The sequence below is a fragment of the Sphaeramia orbicularis genome, chromosome 24, assembly GCF_902148855.1.
Source record: "Sphaeramia orbicularis chromosome 24, fSphaOr1.1, whole genome shotgun sequence".
Classification (NCBI taxonomy): Eukaryota; Metazoa; Chordata; class Actinopteri; order Kurtiformes; family Apogonidae; genus Sphaeramia; species Sphaeramia orbicularis.
Genome location: NC_043979.1, coordinates 35,137,272 through 35,164,084, shown reverse-complemented (window position 1 = coordinate 35,164,084; position 26,813 = coordinate 35,137,272). Strand labels below are relative to the sequence as shown.

The 26,813-nt window shown below is 35.4% G+C and overlaps 1 protein-coding gene across 1 annotated transcript in view; it reads left to right on the top strand.

Moving 5' to 3' along the window:
• LOC115415031 (uncharacterized) overlaps window positions 1-26,813 on the top strand; it is a 66,745-nt gene that overhangs the window by 26,028 nt on the left and 13,904 nt on the right. Inside the window, exons 12-19 of the mRNA XM_030128439.1 lie at window positions 226-377; window positions 554-674; window positions 6,260-6,405; window positions 10,932-11,058; window positions 15,998-16,027; window positions 16,157-16,269; window positions 20,242-20,374; window positions 22,401-22,540. Coding sequence (XP_029984299.1) covers window positions 226-377; window positions 554-674; window positions 6,260-6,405; window positions 10,932-11,058; window positions 15,998-16,027; window positions 16,157-16,269; window positions 20,242-20,374; window positions 22,401-22,540 — 962 coding nt within the window. The remainder of the gene's footprint in view (window positions 1-225; window positions 378-553; window positions 675-6,259; window positions 6,406-10,931; window positions 11,059-15,997; window positions 16,028-16,156; window positions 16,270-20,241; window positions 20,375-22,400; window positions 22,541-26,813) is intronic.

Below are 26,813 nucleotides of genomic sequence, written 5' to 3'. Positions count from 1 at the left end.
CCATCCATCCATCCATCCATCCATCCATCCATCCATCTTCTTTTTGCAGTGCCGATAGGCTATTGTACTGCCAAAAACAGTGCTTTTAGTCATTCCATGTTTATGATACACACAGGAGTTAGTACTTGATTGCATAACCATTGTTTCTGGTGACTTTTGATGGTCTAATAATTTTTTCCATGACTGTATGTTAAACCTTTCAGCCTTTATTTTTCTGTTCCATAGGCTGTAGTGTATGAGAGGCCTGGCTTCGAAGGTTCCAGTTTGGAAGTCGACAGTGACATTTTCAGTTTTTGTGAAAGTGATGGAGACTCTGCTCCAGAACTCGAATCAACAAAATTGACATCTGCGAGGTCTTTAAAAATCAACGGAGGACTGTGAGTTTGTATTCTTCTACTTCACTCTTGTTTCTTTGCACAAGATCGATCTAAGTAATAATCTTGGCTTGGAGTAGAGTTTATTCAGGACTGCGCCAAGCTGCAATTATGTGGTTATGTAACGCCATTTTAAAAATATCACTTTTACCAGTGATTTCTCTGCTCTTTCTCCCCAGCTGGGTGGGTTACAGCCAGCCTGGGTTTGAGGGCCAACAGTACATTTTAGAGGAAGGAGAGTATTTGGACTGCAGTGACTGGGGAGGTTTAGAGATCCATTCACTGCGACCAGTACTATCTGTGAGTATCACACTGCACCAACTCAAAAAAAAAGAAAAAATACACCAGCCAGCACATGATGAAGTACTAGAACAATATGTGTAATTTTTTTTTTTTTTAACTTAGTTTTTATTAGATTTTCTTTTAGGGATGCACCGATACCGATACAAGTATCGGCATCGGCTCCGCTACTCAGTGTGTGTACTCGTACTTGTAAAAGACATCTGATACAAATGCACTGATACCACTTACGGCCATGTGACATTCACAGTTCAGTGCAGCAGGTACGAGAAGAAGGAATAATGTGTGGGGAGTGTGAAGAGTGTGGAGATTTTTCAAAATAAAAGACGGTGATAAAAGTAACGCTGACTGCAAGTAACGTTAAAGACACAGACAGATACGGACGCAGCGTTCTGTCCGTCCTCTGCGTACATTCCATCTGTTTTCCAGGTGCTGGCAGGTGCGTAAACAGAATGCGAATACCAGCGGGTGTACGGAGCGGTGCGGACTGCCGCCAACAGAAGTGAAAACGAAATTTATCACTCATTTCTCTTTTCTCTACCTGCTGAAACTAAGCTTTTAAACCTTACCAGCAAAAATGCTGCAGTATTAGTATCACATTAGTGTTACCTCTGTCGTCTCCATGTTTGTTATTACTGACTTTCTTCTTCTTCTTCTTCTCAAAAAACTTTACTCTTCTTCATGGTATTTGTACAGTATGGTTAATTCAGACTGGCGCCCCCTGGTGGATTAATTGAGAAACGCTCGTTCCAACACATTAAATGTCAGTAGCAGCACTTTGTTCCAGTCAGACTAATGACTACGACAATAAAGCACATTTACAAAAGGAACTAAGAACTGGAATGGGATTATTAAGTACTCGTATTGGTACTCGGTATCGGCAAGTACTCAAATGTAAGTACTTGTATTCGTACTTGGTCTGGAAAAAAGTGGTATCGGTGCATCCCTATTTTCTTTTTTTTTTTTCAGTACAACACAATGTATACATTAAGTACAGTTCGTTAGTTTCGTTAGTTAGTTTGTTAGTTTCTTTTCCCCCTTCACAGCAGCAAGTGCATTCCCACAACCCTCCACAGGCAACACAGGATGGAAATTAAAGAAAACAATAACAACAATAACAACACAACTTCTGTGATGATCTATAACAGCTTATCCATAGACTAGGAAATTCCCAACCATCTGACAAGATCTAAAAACAACTAAGTGATCATTTTGTGAGACATATGATAGTTGGAGGTAAATATAAATATAACTACAAAAGCACTAGGAGAGCGCAGACCTCCGTCAAGGCAGATCAGCCCCCCCCATCAAAACCAAAATTTAATCATTTCTTCCTTGTGCCAGTATCAACGTTTCCTGAAAATTTCATGAAAATCCGTCCATAACTTTTTGAGTTATCTTGCTAACAAACAAACAAACAAACACACAAAGCAAAGTGATCACAATACCTCCTGGCGGACGTAAAAATCCTCAAGGAAAACATCTCACACCTCACCTTTAAGGAGTTTCATACATTTTGTCATTACATGTATTTAAGGACATACATCCACCTACAAGTCTACAAAAACAAGCATATGTACAGATTGTTGTTGCACACAGACGACTACATATTAGTATTCCAGTAGATACACATACACCTGCTGACGGGATTATACTTCCACCATTTTTGTGGCTTTGGTTTTTATGTAGATTTAATAGAAACTGAGAGAAAAAGAGCAAAATAACAAATAAGTTGGAGTTAAAAAGAAACATGGTCTCTCTTTTATTCTGGTTTGATTGAACAGTTGGTGGGATCGTCTGTTCTTTTGAGGCTCATAGATCAAACTCTAAATCACTGGGCTTTTTTTGGTGCATTTGTGGTCAGTATGGTGTACTGGTTGTAAACACTTTCACAGTAACAACAGTTTATAATTTGGGAATATTTCTCTCTCTATTGTGTTGTTCATTCTAAGGCTGTGCAACACAAATAAAAGATTCCACTGCCAACTGTTTCACCATTGATGAAGACGGCTAATGACAGCTAATCTGGGGCTAATTACCTTAAGCTTTTGTCACATGTATCACCGTTACCCAATGGTATCAGGTCTCTTACGTCGTGGAATGGTCTCGTGATGTTTACGACCGTTAGTCTCGTGGTTCGGAGTGGATTTCCTAGTCATGATGGGACTAGATTAGTGATGTCTAGCCCCTTGTGGGACTAATAACTGCATATCTTATCTTATCTTAATACTTGTTTTATCTTATGTGGGTTGGAGAGTTTAGTTACCTCTGCCAAGGAACGGCAGAGGTTGTGTTTTCATCTGGGTTTGTTTGTCTGTTAGCAAGAGAACTCAAAAAGTTATGGACGGATTTGGATGAAATTTTCAGGAAATGTTGATACTGGCACAAGGAACAAATGACAAAATTTTGGTGGTGATCAGATCGGGTGGGACGGATTTTTTTTGTTTGTTTGTTTGTCTGTCTGTTAGCAAGATAAGTCAAAAAGTTATGAAAGGATTTTGAGCAAATTTTCAGGAAATGTTGATACTGGCACAAGGAACAAATTATAAAATTTTGGTGGTTATTGGGGGGGTTGATGAAATTTTCAGGAAATGTTGATACTGGCACAAGGAACAAATGATAAAATTTTGGTGGTTATTGGGGGGGTTGATGAAATTTTCAGGAAATTTTGATACTGGCATAAGGAACAAATTATAAAATTTTGGTGGTTATGGGGGGGGTTGATGAAATTTTCAGGAAATGTTGATACTGGCACAAGGAACAAATTATAAAATTTTGATGGTTATTGGGGAAGGTTTGATAAAATTGTCAGGAAATGTTGATACTGGCACAAGGAACAAATGATAAAATTTTGGTGGTTATTGGGGGGGGGGTTGATGAAATTTTCAGGAAATGTTGATACTGGCACAAGGAACAAATGATAAAATTTTGGTGGTTATGGGGGGGGGTTGATGAAATTTTCAGGAAATGTTGATACTGGCACAAGGAACAAATGATAAAATTTTGGTGGTTATGGGGGGGGGGGGGGGGTTGATAAAATTGTCAGGAAATGTTGATACTGGCACAAGGAACAAATGATAAAATTTTGGTGCTGATGGGGGGGGGGGTGGGGGGTAGGGTGAGAGGGGGACTGATCTGCCTTGGTGGAGGTCTGTGCTTTTCTCGTTATATTTATATATATTTTTTTGTTCAAAGTGTTTTTATTGCATATCTAGCATACAGCAGCAGACAAGCATAATACAGTCATTGTTTTTTGTTTTTTAACCAAAACCCATGAACATTCCCACCCTGTTGCACCAAAAAAAAAAAAAAAAAAAAAGATAATTGACAACAACAACAACAACAACAACAACAACAACAACAACAACAACAACAATAATAATAATAATAATAATAATAATAATAATAATAATAATAATAAATAAATAAATAAATGACACAGATATTAGTCACACAGTCATATTAAAAAGACTCCTCTGGAATAAGTGAGGGATCTACCTTTTTTATGTGATTCAGAATACTTTTCCAGGTACTGAAAAACTTATTGGCACATCCTTTAATAGAATATCTGATTTTTTCCAATGTTAAATGATGCAAAAGATCCAGAAACCAAGATTTAAATGTTGGAGGTTGTTTATCTTTCCATTTTAGTAGTATTAGTCTACGAGCTAGAAGAGTGGTGAAAGCAATTAGATTTTTAGATTTTTGGTATATTTATATAAATATTTACCTCAATCTATCATATGTCTCATAAAATGATCATTTAGTTGATTTTAGATCATGTCATGTGGTTGTGAATTTGCTAGTCTATGGATAAGCTGTTAAAGATCATCACAGAAGTCGTCTGATTGTTATCAGATCAACAGTTTTCACAAAATAATTGGTGATTTTATAAATAGAGTCACTTCTCCTTTTGAACTCCATTCAAACAGAACAGACTCTGCTCTCCCCTCAAAGACCAGGACATGTTTATACCTAGAGACTGGAGATTTTCATCTTTAATCACAATACCTTTGCCACAAACTCATGATACAATCAGAAATCTGTTTAAAAAAGCTTAAAACTTAGACTGCAGTTTCGATAAATACTAACAGATACCAAATGTTGAATGTGATTAGAAGTGTGTTATTTGCTAATTTTCATGACAACTTCCTTTTGGAAAAGAATAGGAGATTTATCTATATTTCTCTAAAACATTCATAGCACACCACCGCTACATTTGTCACACATATCGATGTTTGATTTGTTCTTTAAAGCTGTGGGAGGAAGAAACACAGAATAAAATCACACCAAATATACAGTCGCAGAAAAAATGATTAGACCACCCCTTGTTTTCTTTAATTTCTTGTTCCTTTTAATGCCTGGTACAACTAAAGGTACATTCGTTTGGACAAATATAATGATAACAATAAAAATAGCTCATAAGAGTTTAATTTCAGAGCTGATATCTAGCCACTTTCCATGATTTTTTTTAATAATAACTAAAATCACTTCAGTTCTTAGATCTATATCTATGTCATTGTACTGACAAAAACAGTGCTTTTAGGCATTCCATGTTTTCTTTTCTGTCTGTTTTAGTCACATGATACACACAAGAGTTAGTACTTGATTGCATAACCATTGTTTTTGATGACTTTTGATGGTCTAATAATTTTTTCCAAGACTGTATTTTCCATATGGACTACAACCACCGCTGCTGATAAACAATTATGTTGTACTCTGAGAAATGTTCATTGGAAGTCTTAACCTTGTATGTGCAAATGTCGTGATGTAACTAGTTATAGACGTAACAAATTAAGCAGGAATTAAAACAGGTTGTAGAAATCCACACGATTTTTGTAAAAATGAATATAAAGATAGCTTTGCAGCACCTGGAGGGTTCAAATTCAAACTTTTTGAACTAATAGGGCCCAAATACACAAATAAATGAACCAAAGACTGATAAAAGTGGGTTTAACAAAATATGACCCCTTTAAATATTCAACATATAAATATGGGTATTAGTGTCATGAAATGGATAGAGTATATTTTTGTTTTTTTGTTTTTTTAAAATATAATGATAACAACAAAAATAGCTCATAATTTAATTTCAGAGCTGATATCAATCCATTTTCCATGTTTTCTTGATAATAACCAAAATCACTTCAGTTTTTACATCTATATCTATGGTACTGTACTGTCAAAAACATTGCTTTTAGGCATTCCATGTTTTCTTTTGTGTCTGTTTTAGTCACATGGTACACACAGGCGTTAGTACTTGATTGCATAACCGTTGTTTTTGATGACTTTTGATGCTCTAATCATTTTTTCCGCGGCTGGCGCATCACAAACACATCATTATGGACCAATTTTAGACTTTCACTGTTTGTTGTAAGACTTTTACTACTCTAAAAAGGCTTTTAAATCACCCAGTGGCAACAACGAGCAAAACAGTGTAATTACACCATAATTTGTGGTGCGATAATATTGTGAAATGAGAAGAAGAGTGGAAATTTGGCCTTGACAGGAGTTGTGAGCCCTCTGAGTAGTGCCCTCTAGTTTCATAAACAAACTGACATCAGCTTAATATTCTGTTTCTACCACAGGATTTCATGTCTCCACACCTCAAAATGTTCAGTGACAGAGATTTTGGCAAACTGGGAGTCAACATTGACCTAACGGTGCCTGTTATTAACATGGATGACACAGGCTACGGCATGAAGACGCAGTCAATTGATGTCATTGGAGGGGTGTAAGTATCCGGTTTATTCCAGTAACTCCACTGCTTTGGGAGACGCCTTTGGAAATATTACACTAGATTGTATTCAATATTATTAGCATGTATATTATTAATAACTTTTTATTCTTATCTAAATGTAGGTTTTCCAATAAAACCTTTCACGGCTGAATCGTGTTTTAAAAAGCGTGTCCTCCACAAAAATTCGTCTTCTCAGATTTATTGAAAACAAAAAGTATAGCACGTACAGGAATTAACTGCCTACGTTTTCTGTCCAAACACGGCCTAAATATGTACGAACTTACTCACACGGCCCGAACACGGTCAGAAAAACTGTGAGCTCCTCTTAGCTCTAAAGCTGTACACCCCCCCCCCCCCCCCCCCCCAGGCACATAGCACCCCCGAGCTCACTGGACCTTCTTAACCCTTAGTGGTCTGAGCCTATTTGGGCCGTTTCTGAGTACTTTTTGATTTTGCCTTTATATACTATATAAAGAAATGTTTACTATACCCATGTTTGGTATCTTTTTTTCAGCATAACTTCATCTATCTCATCTGTCTATTATTTTTTCACTTTAACTTACTATATCAATACAAAAGGACAAAAAACACAAAAAATATAAAATCCAACTTGAAAAATGTATATAATTTATTGCATAAATAACCCAAAGATGCTTACCCCTCAAATACAAGTTTCCAAAGGTAGGGGAAAGGAACTGAGGTGCACAACAACGGGAGACGAGCCGAGTCGAACCGGTTCCACGTAGTAGAAATGCGGCAATAGAGGAATTAGTAAAGCATCTTTAGTTTCACTTTCACTGCACCACCACCACCCTCCCCAAACCAGGCCCGGCATCATCTGTTATTATTATTTGTGCATACTGTATATCACAGGTGTCAAACATGTGGCCTGGGGTCCAAATCTGGCCCGCCAAAGGTTCCATTCTGGCCCGCGGGATGAATGTGCAAAAATGAACCTGAACAGTCCAGGTTGTCCAAATCCTCAGTTTTGTTGTACCTGTACAGTGACAATAAAGAGTTTCTGATTCTGATCATTTTGGTTCAGGTTCCACATACAGACCAATGTGATCTCCAGTAAAAATAACAACTCAATAAACCCATAAATAATGACAACGACAAATTTTCTTTGTGAAACATTATGTGGAAAAAATTCAAGTGAAAAAAAAAAAACATTACACTGTGAAAATATGTACATTTACAAAAGTATTCTTTCACAATAAAACGCAAATAAATACGTAAATAAAAACAAATAAGAACAACCCGAAATGTGCGATTTTAACAATATTCCGCCTGTTACTAAATGTTTGGTGCATTTATGGATCCACTGTGATCTGTAGTTGTGTTAATAATAATAATAATAATAATAATAATAAGAGATGCAATATTGTAGAAATTGTTCAAATTTTAGTTCCAAACTCCAAAATGTTAACAATATTCTGCCTGTTACCAAATGTTTATGTAACATTGTGTGTAACGTACATGTATAAATAATAAGTCCAGGTATAATATTGTTCAAATTGCACTAATTTTTCAAATGAAATTTCTATTTTTTCAGGTTATTCATATCTTTTTGTAAAATGTAAATATTTTCATAATTTAATTGGGTTTTTTTTTGTATTAAAACAAAAAGAAAAACTTGGAGTTGTCATTATTTTACTGGTCTGGCTTGCTTGAGATCAAATTGGGCTAAATATGGCCCCTGAACCAAAATGAGTTTGACACCCCTGCCGCATATGTTATATTTTCTATGCAGAGATGAAAATATAAAAGACAGTTAACGCAAACACACCCCTTTGTACTCTTTTATTCCCTCACTCAATGACAATCGATAAGAGAATCTATGAGCAAAATCGATAATGGAATCTGTATCGTTAAATTCTTATCGATTCCCATCCCTACATACGTCTCCTACACTAACTATACTCACTCATTCTTAATTCTCTCTCTTCCTTGTTTGCTTAAAGGTGTGTCTGTAGTAGTGAAAAGTTTGTTTTGTGTGTATCCAGTGCATGTCAGCGATGCCAGTGCATGTTTTAAGATGGATTCCTCAGCTCCAGTGTGATAATTGGTTGACAGTACAGTCTGGGTGAATTCTTTTGCGGTTTATTGCCGTTTCGCTGCAGCTCAGGTGCGTAGCGGTAAAGCTGCCACACCCGTGTTGGCAGGTCGAGACAGATCACTTTGTCCACTAACGTTATAGTCTGCCACACCTCACTTCCTGTTGGCGTAAGTTAGTCATGTAGTACGCAGCTTCACATCCCTTTGCAGTGGGAATAAACACGACATTTGTATGCGATGTGGAGGAGTTTCTGCTTAAATAAACACTGTTACCATGGAATGTCGTTTTTGTTTCGGTCAGTGTCTTCTTAGTCAGATTTTTATCTCCGTACAAGAGCAGAATATGCCAGTGTACTTGTGTGGCCTGGCTGTTTCTGTTCCAGTCAGATTTATTTATGCTATGCTCAGCTCATAGATGCATAAGTAAACAAACAAGCGATAAATTGGAATAATGAAATGCAGAACATGGAATGCTAACTGCTGCCGCCCCAGGGAGAATCAAAATAGTGAATAATGCGGAATGGAACATTTCGTGCTCCTTTAGGAGGCAGGACTGTGACAGCATCGAAGGGTATTTTTCTTTTTGGTGCTGCTAGTCTGTTATTAGACTCCACAGCCTCTCCCATGCCGTGCCGCCGTCCTCCTCCACCTCTCATTGGCTCAGCGTGTTGATTTAGCTGCTGTGAGAGGCTTGTTTGTAATCTCAAACACAGACCCACTAATGCAAACACAGGCTCTTTCCGTCTTGTGAACAGAAATATTTTCTCACAAACTAAACCATGAAATGCAACAACCAAGCAGGTACATAAAGCAATAGTAGCTGAGATATGAGCATGTACATAAAAAAACTGTTATCACACTGGACTCTGACCAGGACTCGTTGCCACACATGATAAACAAGAAAAGCACTCAGAGAGCACAGACATCCGCCAACAGAGATCCCCCCCCCCCTTAATTTTATTCATTGTTTTCTTCATTTTTCTTCATTTTGTTTTTATATTCTCTTCATTTTTCTTCATTTTGTTTTTATATTTCCTTTTGTTTTATATTCATTTTTGTTCATTTTGTTCAATATTTTCTTCATTTTTGGTTATTTTGTTTTTATATTTTCTTCATTTTTCTTCATTTTCTTCATTATTTTCCTAATTTTTCTTCATTGTGTTTTTAAATTCATTTTTCTTCATTTTGTTCAATATTTATATTTTCTTCATTTTTGTGCATTTTGTTCATTATTGTCTTCATTTGTGTTCATTGAATTTTTATAATTTCATAATTTTTGTGCATTTTGTTCATTATTTTCTTCATTTGTGTTAATTTAGTTTTATATTTTCATCATTTTTGTGCATTTTGTTCGTTATTTTCTACATTTGTGTTCATTTAATTTTTATATTTTCTTCATTTTTGTGCATTTTGTTCATTATTTTCTTCATTTGTGTTAATTTAGTTTTATATTTTCATCATTTTTGTGCATTTTGTTCGTTATTTTCTACATTTGTGTTCATTTAATTTTTATATTTTCTTCATTTTTGTGCATTTTGTTCATTATTTTCTACATTTGTGTTCATTTAATTTTTATATTTTCTTCATTTTTGTGCATTTTGTTCATTATTTTTTTCATTTGTGTTCGTTTAATTTTTATATTTTCATCATTTTTGTGCATTTTGTTCATGATTTCCTTCATTTGTGTTCATTTAATTTTAGATTTTCATAATTTTTGTGCATTTTGTTCATTATTTTCTTCATTTGTGTTCATTTAATTTTTATATTTTCTTCATTTTTGTGCATTTTGTTCATTTTTTTTTTTCATTTGTGTTCATTTTATTTTTGTATTTTCATCATTTTTGTGCGTTTTGTTCATTATTTCCTTCATTTGTGTTCATTTAATTTTATATTTTCGTCATTTTTGTGCATTTTGTTCATTATTTCCTTCATTTGTGTTCATTTAATTCTCATATTTTCATCATTTTTGTGCGTTTTGTTCATTATTTCCTTCATTTGTGTTCATTTAATTTTTATATTTTCTTCATTTTTGTGCATTTTGTTCATTTTTTCCTTCATTCATGTTCATTCTGATGACCCCCCCCCCCCCCAAGTCACCACCAAAATTTTATCATTTCTTCCTTGTGCCAGTATCAACATTTCCTGAAAATTTCATGAAAATCTGTCTATAACTTTTTGAGTTATCTTGCTAAAAAACAAACAAACAAACAAACAAACAAACACACATGCACACATGCACACAAAGCAAAGTGATCACAGTACCCCCTGGTGGATGTAATGAACAACACTTCGACTGTGCTCTGCTGTGAAGTCCTGTGGTTTTCTTTGTCAAGTAAATATGGGCACAGCACAAACACAGCTTCTCTGCTAATTAAGATGACACGAAAAAGGAAGAAAACAGAATACTTATGTGTCAGTGTAACATTACAGAGTGATCATGCTCTTCCTGTTTTCTCCCACAGCTGGGTAGTGTTTGAAGAGCCAGGCTTTTGTGGCGAGTGCTACATTCTGGAGAAGGGCCTGTATGGAAGCCCAGAGGACTGGGGGGCGCTGGTGCCCAGAATCGCCTCAGCCATGCCCGTTGTTCAGGTTAGACCGCACCTCTGATCATGAAATCTGACTGCACAGGTGTCAAACATGCGGCCCGGGGGCCAAATCCGGCCCGCCAAAGGGTTCAATCCGGCACTTGGGATGAATTTGTGAAATGCAAAAATTACACTGAAGATATTAACAATCCTTTTAGTTCATGTTCCACATTCAGACCAGTTCAATCTCAAGTGGGTCGAATCGGTAAAATACTATCATAATAATATATAAATAATGACAACTCCAAATTTTTCTCTTTGTAAATGTGAATATTTTCATGTATTTACACAAAAACAAAGTATAATTTTGCAAAAAATGTGAATAACCTGAACAAATATGAACAACCTGAAATGTCTAAAAGAGAAGTAAGTAAAATTTTAATAATATTTCACCTGTTACTAAATATTTTGTGTATCTGTAGCTCCACTGTGATCCGTAAGTTATAATGTACATGTGGAAATGACAAACTGAGGCAGAATATTGTTAAAATTACACTTATTTTTTCAGTTTGTTCATGTTATTCACATCTTTTGAGAAGATAGTTTGTAGATGTAAACCTTTTCATAATGTAAATTTACTTTTTTCGCTCTAAAACATAGAGGAAAGTTTGGAGTTGACATTATTTATATATTATTATTATTATTATTATTATTATTATTTTACTGGTTCGGCCCACTTCAGATCAAATTGGGCTGAATGTGGCCCCTGAACTAAAATGAGTTTGACACCCCTGTCTTACTGCTTTACTCAGGTTATTTTATTTTATTTTATTTATTTCGAACATGCAAAGAAACAAAATAAAACAAAACAAAGCAGGTTAAGACAAAAACAAAATAACATTTCGGCTAAAATTTGCTTAGAGGTCTTATTTCTGTCTTTGTGCATAATGAATCAATCTAAGTGAATCCCCAAAGGAACTTTGTGTTGGTAAATGCAAGTTATGCAAATGTACAGGATTTCAGTTCTGTTGCAGCATGTTGATGGTCATATGAACTGTGTTTTCAGCTCAAAAATGTCCAATTTCATCACAATTAAATGCTATATTTTCATGTCACAAATGGCCAAGTTATATTTGAACTGAATTTAGCTGAAAAACAAATATTCTATTCTTTTAGATTCCCCAGTTTTTCTTACAAGATTCTATCCTACATATCACGATTTATTTTTACAGGTTCAATATGGAGTATGGTGCTGATCCATCCTGTTTATGTTACACCAATACATACATTAAGAATGTCACACGTCACTTTTTAAATCAACAGTTTTCTAATAATAAGCATTTTTATAAAGAAATAACAATTCTATATTGTTATTTACTCTTTAGTATGATGATAAAATATACAATAAATAATTCTGATACTAGTTTTTGCACAGGGATCATTTGTGGAAACGGTGGCATGGCTGCCGAGCATCAGTATGATGGGATCTGTAACAACCATGTCACATCCGTCCACTGCCACAGTTTGTGTTTTTGTGTCAGCTGTTATTGTTTTAGATCCACAATACTAACATTTATGAATAAGAGGAGAATTAGCAATAGTCGGTATATAAGTTTATTACTAATAAAGTACTGGTACTGACCAGATCATCATGGGTAATGTCACATCCGTCCACCAGCAAAAGTTTTCACATACACGTGCTATTCAAAATCCAATATTTCTGAAAATAGAGCTTCCACTGTCAGATAATATCAGTAGTCTGTGCACAAATGTATTAGCATTATTTCAACACAGTTCTATGCATTTATGACAACTTTTTTTTTTTTTTTTTTGCCAAAAATGGCCACTCATTTGACCCCCTAAGTAAATTTTAGCAGATTTAAATGAACAGAAGTACACGCAAGTCTGAATTTGCATGGTCGAAAAGGAGTATGAAGAAGAAAAATGGCCATTTGTTTGACAGAAGATGACATAAATGTAGTATTTCTGTTCTGCCCCATAATTGCAGATAATCGCATGGGTTGTAATTAGGCTTCTGTTCTGATTGTGTTGTTAATTCTTTTTTTTTTTTTGATTATTTATTTATAGCTTTTTATAATTTTCTATTGACATGTACATCTTAGGCACGTTAAAAAATGTTTTGTAGGGTATTATGAATGTCTCCAAAATTATTTAACAGCATCACAGTCCCACGTAATATGGTATTGATTTGCATGTGTTGTTAATTCTTATAAAGCTAATTGCTTTGTTTTTTTCACTGCATTTGACCAAAGTCGTCAGTGGTTTTAAACTAATCTTCCCATCCAATCCAGCTTTATTTGTAAAGCACTTAAAAACAACCGCAGTGGACCAAAGTGCTACAGAAGAATAAATAAAACCAAAATAAAAGAAGAAACTACAAGAATAGATTAAAAGATAAAGAACTGTACAAAAAAACCAAAACCAAAAACAGTGCTGCACAGAAGAATAAATAAAACGTAAAATAAAAGAATAAAATGCAAGAACAGATTAAAACATAAAGAACTGTACAAAAAAAGAAAACAGTACAGTACAGAAGAATAAATAAAACCTAATAGATGAAAAAATTTAAAGACAAAGAACTGTACAACAAAAAAAACAGTGCAGTTCAGAAGAATGAATAAAACCAAAATAAAAGAATAAAATACAAGAATAAATTAAAAAGCATAGACAGCTGTACAATGTAATCATAATCATGAGCAGAACCTTCCCACTAAATTATCTTTGGGAAAAATGTGGAACCGAAAAACATTTTTTTTGAGTGTAGAAGAGGAAAATACATGTCACAAGACTGAATCTGAAAACATCTGAGATCACGATGGTGGTGAGTCATCATGAATGGCTTTGGTTTCATACCAGCTGATGGCAAACAGGCAGAGATTTCATGCAAGTCTATGAAGTGGATAAAAGACGTAATGCAACTTCAGCATGACGAGTTAAAAGGCTTAAGAAAATTTAATAAAAATTAGAGAAATTCGAACCTGATTTAGCATAACAACATGATAAATTAGCTTAATGAATGCAGGATAGCTTATTTTTTCCTTTATCTTTCCCTTCAGCCTGAATATTTTCAAACATGTCCCAGAAAATTCCAAACAACTCACTTTTTTTTTTTTTTTATTGTATCTTTATTTGGAATGAACAGGTAAATTCACCAGCAGATCGACATTGGTAAAAAAAAAAAACAGACAAATGTCATTCCAGTTTTTGTTTTTGTTGACTTCACCAGCCCATAAGGCAAACGAGTCCCAAAAATAAAAAGCCTCGAATTGTGGAAGAAAGTTTGTTCGTGCTTGTAGTGATGATTCTCCTTCAGGATCTTAAATTTAACAACAGTTGCACTCAGGTAACCACAGTGGATATACATTATCCTCCAAAGGATGATCTGGTTTGTCCAGATTAAACAGCCAAATGGGGCTCATATACTCACTTAAAAAACTCTCTGATACAACTTAATTAAAGATTGAACAACACATGCGGAACTGTATACAGAAATCAAGGGGGCGGGGGGGGTCATCTGTCTCCGCTGTCATAGAAATGATCATCGATAAACACTCAGAAATTTACGGCGGCGTATAAGGGCCACATAAGAAAATAAAAACGCTTGTCACTACGGGAATAAAATCGTTATACTTCAAGAATAAAGTCATTATTTAACGAGAATAAAGATAACGAGAATAAAGTCATAATATAATGAGAATAAAGTCGTACTCACTCATCGAATAATAGAGAACTTACAACATTTTGTGAAGTTTTACTTTCATTTGGGATTTACGCACAAAGGTTGAATACTGAACCTGTCCCCCCATCAACACATTCCTGCTTCGCTTGTTGCGTTCGCTGTAAAACCAGAAACTCTGTCGAATTTTCAAAATATTACAACTTTAATCTCATAAAAGTACAAGTTTATTCTCGTTAAAAAATGAGTTTTTTAAAACTACGACTTTATTCTCTTTAAATAATGATTTTTTTTTAAACTACAACTTTATTTTCATTAAATAATAACTTTAACGTACTGCATGCATTTGGATGAAAGTGATGTTGATCTCCATTGCATTTGTATAGAAGTTATTTATTGCAAAAAATGTTTGTTATAACTGTGTAACAGCACAGCAGGAAAGAGAAAAACTAAGGATCAGGCTCTCAGGTTGTTTGACCCTATGCTCTCATTGGCTGATGTTCTGTGATTCTACGCTCTCATTGGCTGACGTTCCATGATGCTACGTTCTCATTGGCTGACATTCTGTGACGCTGTGCTCTCATTGGCTGACATTCTGTGACGCTCTGCTCTGATTAGCTGGCGTTCTGTGACGCTGCGCTCTCATTGGCTGGCATTCTGTGACGCTGTGCTCTCATTGGCTGATGTGTGATGCTGCGCTCTGATTGGTTGATGTTCTGTGACGCTGCGCTCTCATTGGCTGGCGTTCTGTGACGCTGCACTCTCATTGGCTGCTCAAAACAAATAAATGAATGAATGAAAAAAAGCCTGTTTTGTTTAAAATCATTGCTTCCTGGTGCTTTTTAAGGCTAAAAACTTAAAAAAGACTGTTCTAGGTAATTTGCAAATGCCCATGTTCCTGTGACTTTAATAAAAGAAGCCTCAAATCATTGCATCTTTCACCACAATTTTTTGGAAAAGCTGCCACAAAATCAGGCATTTTAGGCAGCAACAATCAAAAAAAAAATTCCCGTGAAATCCTGGAAGGACTGCTTTATTCTTGAAATGTAACAACTTTTTTCTCGTTGAATAATGACTTTATTCTCGAAATATAATGACTTTATTCTCGTTAAATAATGAGTTTTTTTAAAACTATGACTTCTTTCTTTTTTTTTTAATGTGGCCCTAATACGCCGTCGTAGAAATTAAATAAGAATGTTACAAAGAAAAAAAAATTGCCAGTGTGCAAGCAACTCACTTTTAATCACTACATCTTGTTTTTCAGTACATTTAAACGAGCTCTCTAACACACAGTGTTTCATTTCAGGATGATTTTGAGAACGCAGCCAAGTTTAAGGTAGGTTATTGAAATAGATGAAACACATGACAGATAATCTTTTCAAAAATATTGCCTGTCTCTGCTCATGAAGTGTGCAAAGAGCTCAGGAGCTCAGCGTGGATGAGTCGGGTTTATTATCTTCTTCAGGTGCAGCTTTTCACTGATCCGGGTTTTCAAGGCTCTGTGCTCACACTGGAGGACAGCGAAGCTTCACTACAGCAAGGTTTTTCTGTGGCCTCCTGCAAGGTTCTCGCTGGAAGGTGAGTCATATTATAAACGCATTATCACTTCACGGTTATAGGTAGTTGTAGTTGTTGTTTAGAAGATATACCTCTTGAGGAATACACCCTTTTCAATTTTCCAGGGTGATCTTGTTCTATTTTAGTTGCATTTTTCTCATATTACATCAAGGACACAAGATCTGTTAAAGACATGTGTAGGTGCAGAGACTTTTTTGCAGCATTGTATAGTTCTATAATATGACATACTTTAACCCTTTCATGCATGAATTATGAGAACCTTAGTCAATATTTTTTTCTTGAGTGTTTTTATTCGTCTTTAGGCATGAAAAAAACAATGCAATTGAATGTTTTTTATGAACCTGTTTTTCGTGGAGTCACAAAAAATGTCCACTCAGCTGGACACCATGCATTTAATTTTTGAAGCAAAGAAACATGTATTTAAAACTCATCATCAGAAGGTGATATATTGTGTGAAAACTATGAAATAAAAACATTTTTAATGTCACTAATTGCTAAATTGCTAATGTTTTCTCACATTTTATCATACTCTAATTTTAGTTATTACTCATTTCATGGAGATAAAATCCTCCTGAGACCCAGGAATTTAACAGTTTTAGCTTTTTTACATTAAAAATTTTTTTACATTAAAATTATTTTTATTGATTGATTAATTTTTTATGGAATGTCCTTTGTAATGCACAGCATTTTTTTTTTAAGTTAAACTGTCAAACTTTTGTCCCCTACAGAGGATAAAATGCATTGCTGGGTCTCAGGAGGATATGCAAAAAAAAACAAAAAAAACTTTTTGTTTCAGGAAACTGTTAATTGCAGTCTAATAACAATTAGCAACTGATTTACACTAAAACATGTTACTGCAGATCAGGTTTATCATGAGCAGCAAAGTAATAATAATTGTATGAACTGCAGTGCTTTGGAGGATGCATAAGCGTCCACTGTGTTGGCTGATATGGAAGTAAAACAACAAAACCCATGAATATACAAGAGAACAGCTGTGGAATATCTGTCCACTGTAGTGACCACTATACATGAAAGGGTTAAAGGAGTGATATTTTGCTTTTTTAAACAGAATTACGCATTTTCAAACATTTCCCTGTGGTCTCCATAAACTGTAAATGCTATGCTTGGGGCTGAATTCTTCATTAATTCAACTCCACAGATCCATCTTAATTAGTTAGTTAGTGTAGTTTTCTTTCGAGCACATAGAATCATTAGATAAAGAACCATACAACACGGTCAAACAAAATTTTTCTGCGCTCAAAAAGGAGTGGGAAGTAGTGTAACTTATAGACTCCCACCCCTTTTTGCAAACTAATAATTAAATTAATTCCACTTCCTTTGCTTTGTTAACACACTTTTTTCTGTGGATTTTTTCAATAACATAAAACATCCATACAAACCATTCACATACACTTTTTTCAACCCTATTTCTGAGTATTGACACTAGAAAGGTCGTTTTGAGCGCTGGCCCTTTAAATGCAAATGAGCCACTTCACACCCCACCCCCTCCAGGTTGTTGACTGTGCTGCTCTGTCTCATTCCCCATCCGGCCACTTCTGTTCATTAATACAACCAACATTTTAGCTTACATTTTAGGTAATCGGCGCCAAGTTTGGACAGTCGCAGAAAAAATTATTAGACCACTCCTTGTTTTCTTCAATTTCTTTTTCATTTTAATGCCTGGTACAACTAACGGTACATTTGTTTGGACAAATATAATAATAACAACAAAAGTAGCACATAGTATTTTAATTTCAGAGCTGATATCTATTCATTTTCCATGGTTTTCTTGATAATAACTTGATAATAATAAATCACTTCAGTTCTTACATCAATATCTATGTCATTGTACTGACAAAAACAGTGCTTTTAGGCATTCCATGTTTTCTTTTCTGTCTGTTTTAGTCACATGACACACACAGGAGTTAGTGCTTGATTGCATAATTATTGTTTCTGATGACTTTTGATGATCTAATAATTTTTTCTGCAACTGTATTTTCATTATGGACTACAACCATCGCTGCTGATAAACAATTATGTTGTACTCAGAGAAATGTTCATTGGAAGTCTTGACCTTATATGTGCAAATGTCGTAACGTAACTAGTTATAAAACGTAACAAATTAAGCAGGAATTAGAAAGGTTGTAGAAATCCACTCGATTTTTGCCAAAATTAATACAAAGATATCTTTGCAGCACCTGGAGGGTTCAAATTCAAACTTTATGAACTATTAGGGTCCAAATACACAAATAAATGAACCAAAGACTAATAAAAGTGGGTTTAGCAAAATATGACCCCTTTAAATATTCAACATATAAATATGGGTATACATATATATATATATATTCATGAAATGGACAGAGTATATTTTTGTTTTTTATATGGGTATTTGTTGGCTATAATTTATTTATGATAAGTATATTACTGCTAAGATATAGACAGTTTATTTTTTTGTGCATTATTGTTATGGGAGGGATAGTTTACTTTTATTTTTGATATGTGTATTATTGTCATGAAAAGGACAGAGTTTATTTTTGTTTTTCATATATGCACTATTACTGCTACAAAAAGGATAGAGTTTACTTTTGTTTTTCATATGTGTATTATTGTTATGAAATGGACAGAGTATATTTTTGTTTTTTGATATGGGTATTTGTTGGGTATAGTTTATTTTTGATAAGTATATTACTGCTGAGAAATGGACAATTTATTTATTTTATTTTTTTTTGTGTATTATTGTTATGGAATGGATAGTTTACTTTTGTTTTTCATATGTATATTATTGTTATGAAAAGGACAGTTTATTTTTGTTTTTTAATATGGGTATTTGTTGGATTTAGTTTATTTTTGATAAGTATATTACTGCTAAGAAATGGACAGTTTATTTTTTTTGTGCATTATTGTTATGGAACAGATAGTTTACTTTTATTTTTGATATGTGCATTATTGTCATGAAAAGACAGAGTTTATTTTTGTTTTTTTATATGGGTATTATTGTCATGAAAAGGACAGAGTTTATTTTTGTTTTTTAATATGTGTATTATTGTCATGAAAAGGACAGAGTTTATTTTTGTTTTTCATATGTGCACTATTACCGCTACGAAAAGGACAGAGTTTACTTTTGTTTTTCATATGGGTATTATTGTTATGAGAAGGACAGCGTTTGTCTTTTTTTTCATATGGGTATTTATTATAAATTGAATATAGTTTATTTTTGGTAAGTATATTATTGCTAAGAAATGGACAGTTTATTTTTTTGTGCCTTACTGTTATGGAACAAATAGTTTACTTTTGTTTTTAATATGTGTATTATTGCCATGAAACGGACAGAGTTTATTTGTGTTTTTCATATGTGCACTATTACTGCTACGAAAAGGATAGAGTTTACTTTAATATGAAATGCTGCTGCAAAATGGACAATCTATCCTTGATATGTACAGCAATGTGGTGTTTTGTGTAGGAATTTAGTGTAGGTTGAAGGATGGGGTAAGGGAACGGGAGATTATAAATTCTATAAACTTCATCCCGCTCCTTTTCGAATGTTGGACTTTCTTTTATATAATCCTGTTGTTGTTTGGTTTTAATGCAAATTCGAAATAAATAAATAACCTCCTGAGACCCAGGAAAGTGAAAGTTTTAGTTTTTTTACATTAAATAATTGTGTTGTTTGGAAACTGCATAATACAACAGTTTTTTCAGATACATTTTTAAAATTATTTATTTTTTTTTTTAACAGAAGACAGCATTTTTTAAGTAAAACTGTCAAACTTTTGTCCCCTACAGAGGACAGAAATGCATAGCTGGGTCTCAGGAGGATAAACAAACAAACAAACAAACAAACAAACCTGTAAACCTTAATGGAAGTGGTTTTAGATTCCAATAATCTTTGTGTTGTTAACTCGTACTGTGAGCTGTTTTATTCCATGTTCTTGTGTTTTTACGGCTTTGTGCATCTGTCCCACTGACTTTCAGCTGGATGGCGTTTGAAGGCCAGGACTTCACAGACAAGATGTATATTTTAGAAGAAGGCAGCTACCCCGATCTGCGAGCGATGGGCTGTGTCCATGCAAACGCCTCCATCCTGTCACTGCAAACTGTCGGCTTTGTAAGTTTGTTTCGGACTGCCTTTGTGAATACATTTCGGGACTGTTCCGCAGACAGGGTTTTGCTTTTTTTTTTTTTATTAAACTTACTGAAAGCAATATCCCTTAAAACTCAGTAATTCAGAGCCTGTTCCTGTTAGAAAAGCATTTCTATCTGCAGCCATCACTGAAGATTACAGAGTTCTAGCTTCCTGTGGGTGGAACATGTTATCTAAGCAGGAAGTGTGGATGATTTGAAATATGTCAGGGCGAATTCATTGTAGACATTTGACTATTTGTATTCAAGGCCCTTTCAAGGCTTTTAAGGCAGGCATGAAAATAGTGAGTTCCGGAATGCACTTTTTGCGCTTTTCGAGCCCCAGAATGCACTTTTAACAGGCACTTTACTGCTGTGCACTTTAGAAATAAAAATTTTAGTTATTTATAGGTAAATTTTTTTTTTTTTTTTTTTTTTTTTTTAGGGGGGGATTGTTTTTTAGGCCTGTAACGGAACCGAACCGTTTCGGTACACACCTGTTCGGTTCGGTACACAGCTGTACTGAAACGGAACAGTATGATGAGAAAAAGAACAAGGAATGAAAGACGTCGTTCGATGCGGAACTTTAAATCCGCGCAAGGTTCACACGGACATATTGAAGGAGCACACACTGACCCAAAATATGAAATAGCAGCTGATATAAAGTAAAAAAAAAAACAACAAATATGATGTGAACCTGGAAGGAAGAGACTGGAGACCCTCCACCATCAGTACAGTCCAGTTTGGATCAGTTCAGGTTCAGGTGAAAGACAACAACGAGGAAAGAGACGTTAATAAGACGGACGTTGTTTGGCCCCTAGGAACTACGGTAGTTCTAAAACACTGACACTAGCTCTGTCTGTCTGTCTGTCATGCAGTCACGCACACTGTATAATAGAGGAATAAATAGAACGTTGAAAGTATGTAAAGTTTCACTTTCGTTTCACGACAGCGTTCGTTATGTTAGTTATGAACCACACCCCAGGTATATAACTGTGCCCCACCCCACCCTCCCAACTCCGACAATAAAAAAAAAAAAAAAAAATCCCGCATGCACACAGGCACACAACACAGTTTTTTTTCTGTCCTAAAATAAATAATTTGGTTCATTGTATTGTCAAACTTGCTCTTCAGTTTGTTTAAACAGAATACCAGTTTGTCCTCTTGTTAATGTTGCACTTCATGTGGAATTTTTTTGTTATTTTTATGCAGAATGTGAACTGACAGAACTGTGATTAGATTTTTCTTGTTTGTTCGAAACTACCTTTCAGGGAAAAGTGCAATACTAACGTTTAAAATACATTTAGTAATATTAATAATTTATTTTATTTTCTATTTGATTTGTAGCAGCAGAATTATATTATTCTTGTTTTTCTATATTCTATTGTCTCCAAAAATTAGGGGAATTTTTTTTTAAAAATTCATAAATGCATTAATAGACATTTTGAGGGGTTTTCTTTCTTCCCGTACCGAACCGAAAAAAAAACGAACTGTGGCTTTGAAAACCGAAAACGTACTGAACCGAAAATTTTGTGTACCATTACAGGCCTATTGTTTTTTTTATCAGTATTTTATTATTTTTATCAGTAATTTCTATTATTTACTCAGTGCTGCTGACAATCGGGACCTAGTACAATGTTTTGTTTCTGTGTATTTTATATGCTGAATGACAAATAATTTTAATCTTGAATCTTGAGTTCTCCATATGAAGTTGGATAATCGCTGTTTTTACCGATTTATCTTGTATGTTTTTGAAGTTCCTGAGCCTGACACACTGAATCATTCCATCTGCTGTATCTGTGTTGAATGTTCTGTTACAACATAAGCGCCGATCATAAAAAAAAAAGTACCCATCTGTTACGAGTTCACGTAGGGACGGATGCCAGGGAGGTCTAAATGTGTTTGGTTTCCAGGGTAACGTCTAAATAACTTTAATTTAAACCTGTGTGACTCGCAGCTCTCTGCCCACGTCCACCCATAATGCCATTTCTGACTCTTTCTCCCCTTGGTAGGAGTTTTCACTGCCATCCATCATCCTGTTTGAGCGCTGTGGTTTAAAGGGGAAAAGGGTGGTTCTGACGGACGGATCGGTCAACCTTCAACTTGCAGGAGGCTGTGGAAGAGTCCAGTCTGTTGTGGTGGAAGGAGGCATGTGAGTATATGACAGCTGTGGTGGGACTGACTCGCAATGGAGGAATGGAAAGACCATATCTTCACTGTCACCACGTTCTCCTCTTAGTGTGAGATTGACACCTTCTTGCATTAAATCAGGGCTGTCAAACTCATTTTAGTTCAGTTCCACATTCAGCCCAATTTGATCTCCAGTGGGCCGGACCAGTAAAATAATAACAGTGAAAAAGTAAAATTATATTCTGATCAGGTTTACGTCTACAAAGTTTCCTTAAAAATCTGAATAACTTGAACAACTTGAATTGTCTTAAGAAAAACAAGTGCAATTTTAACAATATTCTCCCTCGGTTTATCAGTTTATCATTTACACATGTGCATTATAATCGCACAAAACATTTAGTAACAGGCAGAATATTGATAAAATTGCATTTACTTTTCTTAAGATATTTTTGTTTGTTCATATTTGTTCAGGTTATTCACATTTTTTATAAAAGTATAGTTTGGTAATGTAAACATTTTCATGTAATTTTACTTTTTTACACCAAAAAACACACAGAGAGAATTTGGGGTTGTCATTATTTCTAGGTTATTATGATAATATTTTACTGGTTCTGACCCACTTGAAATCTAATTGGACTGTATGTGTCTGTATGTGGAACCTGAATTTAAATGATTTTGACAAAATTGATCATTAATATCTTCAGTGTATATTTTGCATTTCACAAATTCATCCCACGGGCCAGATTAGACCCTTTGGCGGGCCGGATTTGGCCCCCGGGCCACATGTTTGACACCTGCGCATTAAATGGTGAATATGTGTGTGTATGTGGGTGTGTGTGTGTCTTCTCAGGACATATGAGAACCCTCAGTGTTATCAAAGTGTGAAGTCGAGCCCAACCGATTAATTGGCTGGCCGATTATAGCGTATCACCAATTAATCAACATCGGCAATTATGTAGCTGATGTAGCCGATATATTAACTTTTTTTTTTTGCTGCGCGGAGATTCTGTCACTCGCTGCTCCTATGTGTGTGTGTGTGCGCTGCCCAGAGAATAAGAGGAACTTTAAAGCGAGTTAGTTTCACTTTCACCCCTGCTCGGACAATGATGCTATCACCCCCCCCACACGCAATCACATAGTCACCCCCCCCCCCCCAGCTCGCACGCTCTGACGAGGATGGACCGCTAATCCCCCCCCCCCCCGCTCCAACCCCGCCCTGGCGAAAATCACCTACCACTACTGTGCGCTCTGACGAGGATGGACCACTAACCCCGCCCCCCCCCCCAATATCGGATATCGGCCGATATATCGGATATCGTCTTTTTTTAGCCCCCAATATCTGCATCGGCCCCAAAAATCCCCAAAAATCCCAAAAAATCGGTCGGGCTCTAGTGTGAAGTCAAGGGAAGGTTAACATGTGGTCAACAAAATTTAATTACAATAATCAACACCAAACGTATATTTTTGGGTTATGTTTTAAGGAAAATATATTTTGAAATGAGAAAAAAATTTGAGGAGTTTTATGAGTGTGAATGTTTGGAAAGTGACAAAGTTTTCTGCCATCATTCTGGGTTCATTTTATAAACTCATAAATAAACTAAATTTATTCCAAATACAATTATATTTGACTATTATATTATTTATGTCATATTCTAAACATAATGTTTTAAATAAATAAATGCATATATCTATGCAAAATACATTTGAATATAATGTTAATATTGTTTGTATGTTGTAAATATTGTAAAAAAAAAAAAAAATTGATATTGATAATTGAAATTTAAAATGTTTAATTTGACCATCTGTGATGCTGGCATGTGTCAAAACTCTTGCTATTTAGGTTTGATCAAATATTTTTTTCCTCTAACTAATTATTAGGTTTTAAAATAGAGGGTTTGTCATAGGAACTTCACTTTTGAGAACTTTGTCATACTTGCTAAAAATCTATCTATCTATCTATCTATCTATCTATCTATCTATCTATCTATCTATCTATCTATCTATCTATCTATCTATCTATCTATCTATCTATCTATCTATCTATCTATCTATCTATCTATCTATCTATCTATCTATCTATCTATCTATCTATCTATCGTGATTGATAGATAGATCCATCTGATCTGCCATGGTAGAGGTCTGCCCTTTCTCAGTGTTTTTTAGGTTTTTTTTTTTTTTGTTTTCAACTTTCAGTGAACAGAAGAAGCTCATAACACACCACTCACATAACATGCATTCTTTCTGTGAAATATGAACTTGAAGTAAGCCATTTTTTTTTTTTACTGCTTTGTCTCTGCATATCCACATTCAAACCCCTGCTATCTCTGTAGAATTCTCCACTTATCATCTGTCAAGTACTGATATGTGTCTGTGTGGTGTTTATGACATTCCACACCCATGAAGTGTGTGTCACTGTTGGAAGAATCACTTAGAGAATTAAATGTTTTACATGATCAAGCTCAACAAACAAAGCAAACTAAAGATAGAAGACTTAGAGACGATAGAAGAAACTAAATCAGTCTGACTTTTGACTTTTGTTCTCTTGTCAATTTGGAATTTTTGTCTTTTCATTGGCTCTTATTTAATCCAGGTGAGTATGTGGTCGGAGCAGTTTGACGGTGGATGTTTAAATGGTGCTGTTTCAGATGTGCAGAGTGCGGCGTCAGCACATGTTGTACGGCTGTATGACAGTACTGACAGGGCTGAGCCGTGATGGAAAACTGCTGCTGATGTGTGAGATTCAGAGCGCAGGTGGGAGCCCACTGAGGAAACAAAGGGCTCACAGTGTGCCACAGTTGTCTCCAGAGTGGCACATTTTTACCGGAGGACAGAGGAGGAATCACCAAAGAACAGCCTCACTGAGAACAGACGACAAGTTCAGTTCAAATGGATGTTTGGAGTCGCACTGACATTAGACAGGAGGGAGGATGACAGAGGTTTACAGGATTATCTAGTGGTTTTAAAACGACAGGAAAGGGAAATGAACTTTATTCCTACTGGTATCAAAAGGGGATACAACAGTGGTCCTCCATAATTTACATCTAACACACTGTTGGAGTGATCTGTCTGTCTGTCTGTCCATCCGTCCTTCCTTCCTTCCATCCTTACTCCCTTACTATCTTCCATCCCTCCTTCCTTCCTTCCTTCCTTCCATTCTTCCTTCCTTCCATCCCTCCTTACTTACTTCTTTCCTTACTTCCATTCTTCCTTCCTTCCTTCCATCCCTCCTTACTTACTTCTTTCCTTCTTTCCTTCCTTCCTTCCCTCCCTCCTTACTTACTTCCTTACTTACTTCCATTCTTCCTTCCTTCCTTCCTTCCTTCCATCCATCCTTCCTTACTTACTTCCTTAGTTACTTCCTTATTTCCTCACTTCCTTACCCTCCTTCCTTCCTTCCTTCCTTCCTTCCTTCCTCACTTCCTTCCTTCCTTACTTCCATCCTTCCTTACTTCATTCCATCCTTCCTTACTTACTTCCTCACTTCCTTGCTTACTTACTTCCATCCTTCTTTACTTACTGGCTTACTTACTTCCTTACTTTCTTACTTCCTTAATTACTTCCTCCTTCCTTCCTTCCCTCCTCACTTCCTTACATCCTTCCTTCCTTACTTCCATCCTTCCTTACTTCAATCCTTCCTTCCTTCCTTACTTCATTCCATCCTTCCTTCCTTCCTTCCTCACTTCCTTGCTTACTTACTTCCATCCTTCCTTACTTCCTTTCTTCCTTAATTACTTCCTCCTTCCTTCCTTCCTTCCTCACTTCCTTACATCCTTCCTTCCTTGCTTCCTTCCTTCCTTCCTTCCATCCTTCCTTACTTCTTTGCTTCCTTACTTCCTTAATTACTTTCTCCTTCCATCCTTCCTTCCATACTTCCTTCCGTACTTCCATCCTTCCTTACTTCCATCCTTCCTTCCTCACTTCCTTGCTTCCTTCCTTCCTTCCGTACTTACTTACTTACTTCCTCACTTCCTTACTTCCTTCCTTATTTCCTTACTTATGTCCTTGCTTGCTTCCTTCCTTCCTTCCTTCCTCATTTCCTTACTTCCTTGCTTACTTCCTTACTCACTTCCTCATTTCCTCACTCACTCACTCACTCACTCGCTTGCTTAGCTGTACCACAAATAACATACAATATAATCATATGAAACAATTTTTCACACACAACATAACATGAAAGAAAATAAATAACAGACCAGATACAGACACGACAGCTCCTGTAGGTCAGCAGCAGTATAGTATACATAGTACATATATTCAATTAGCCCAAGTATCAATCATTTGTGGTCAGTAGATGG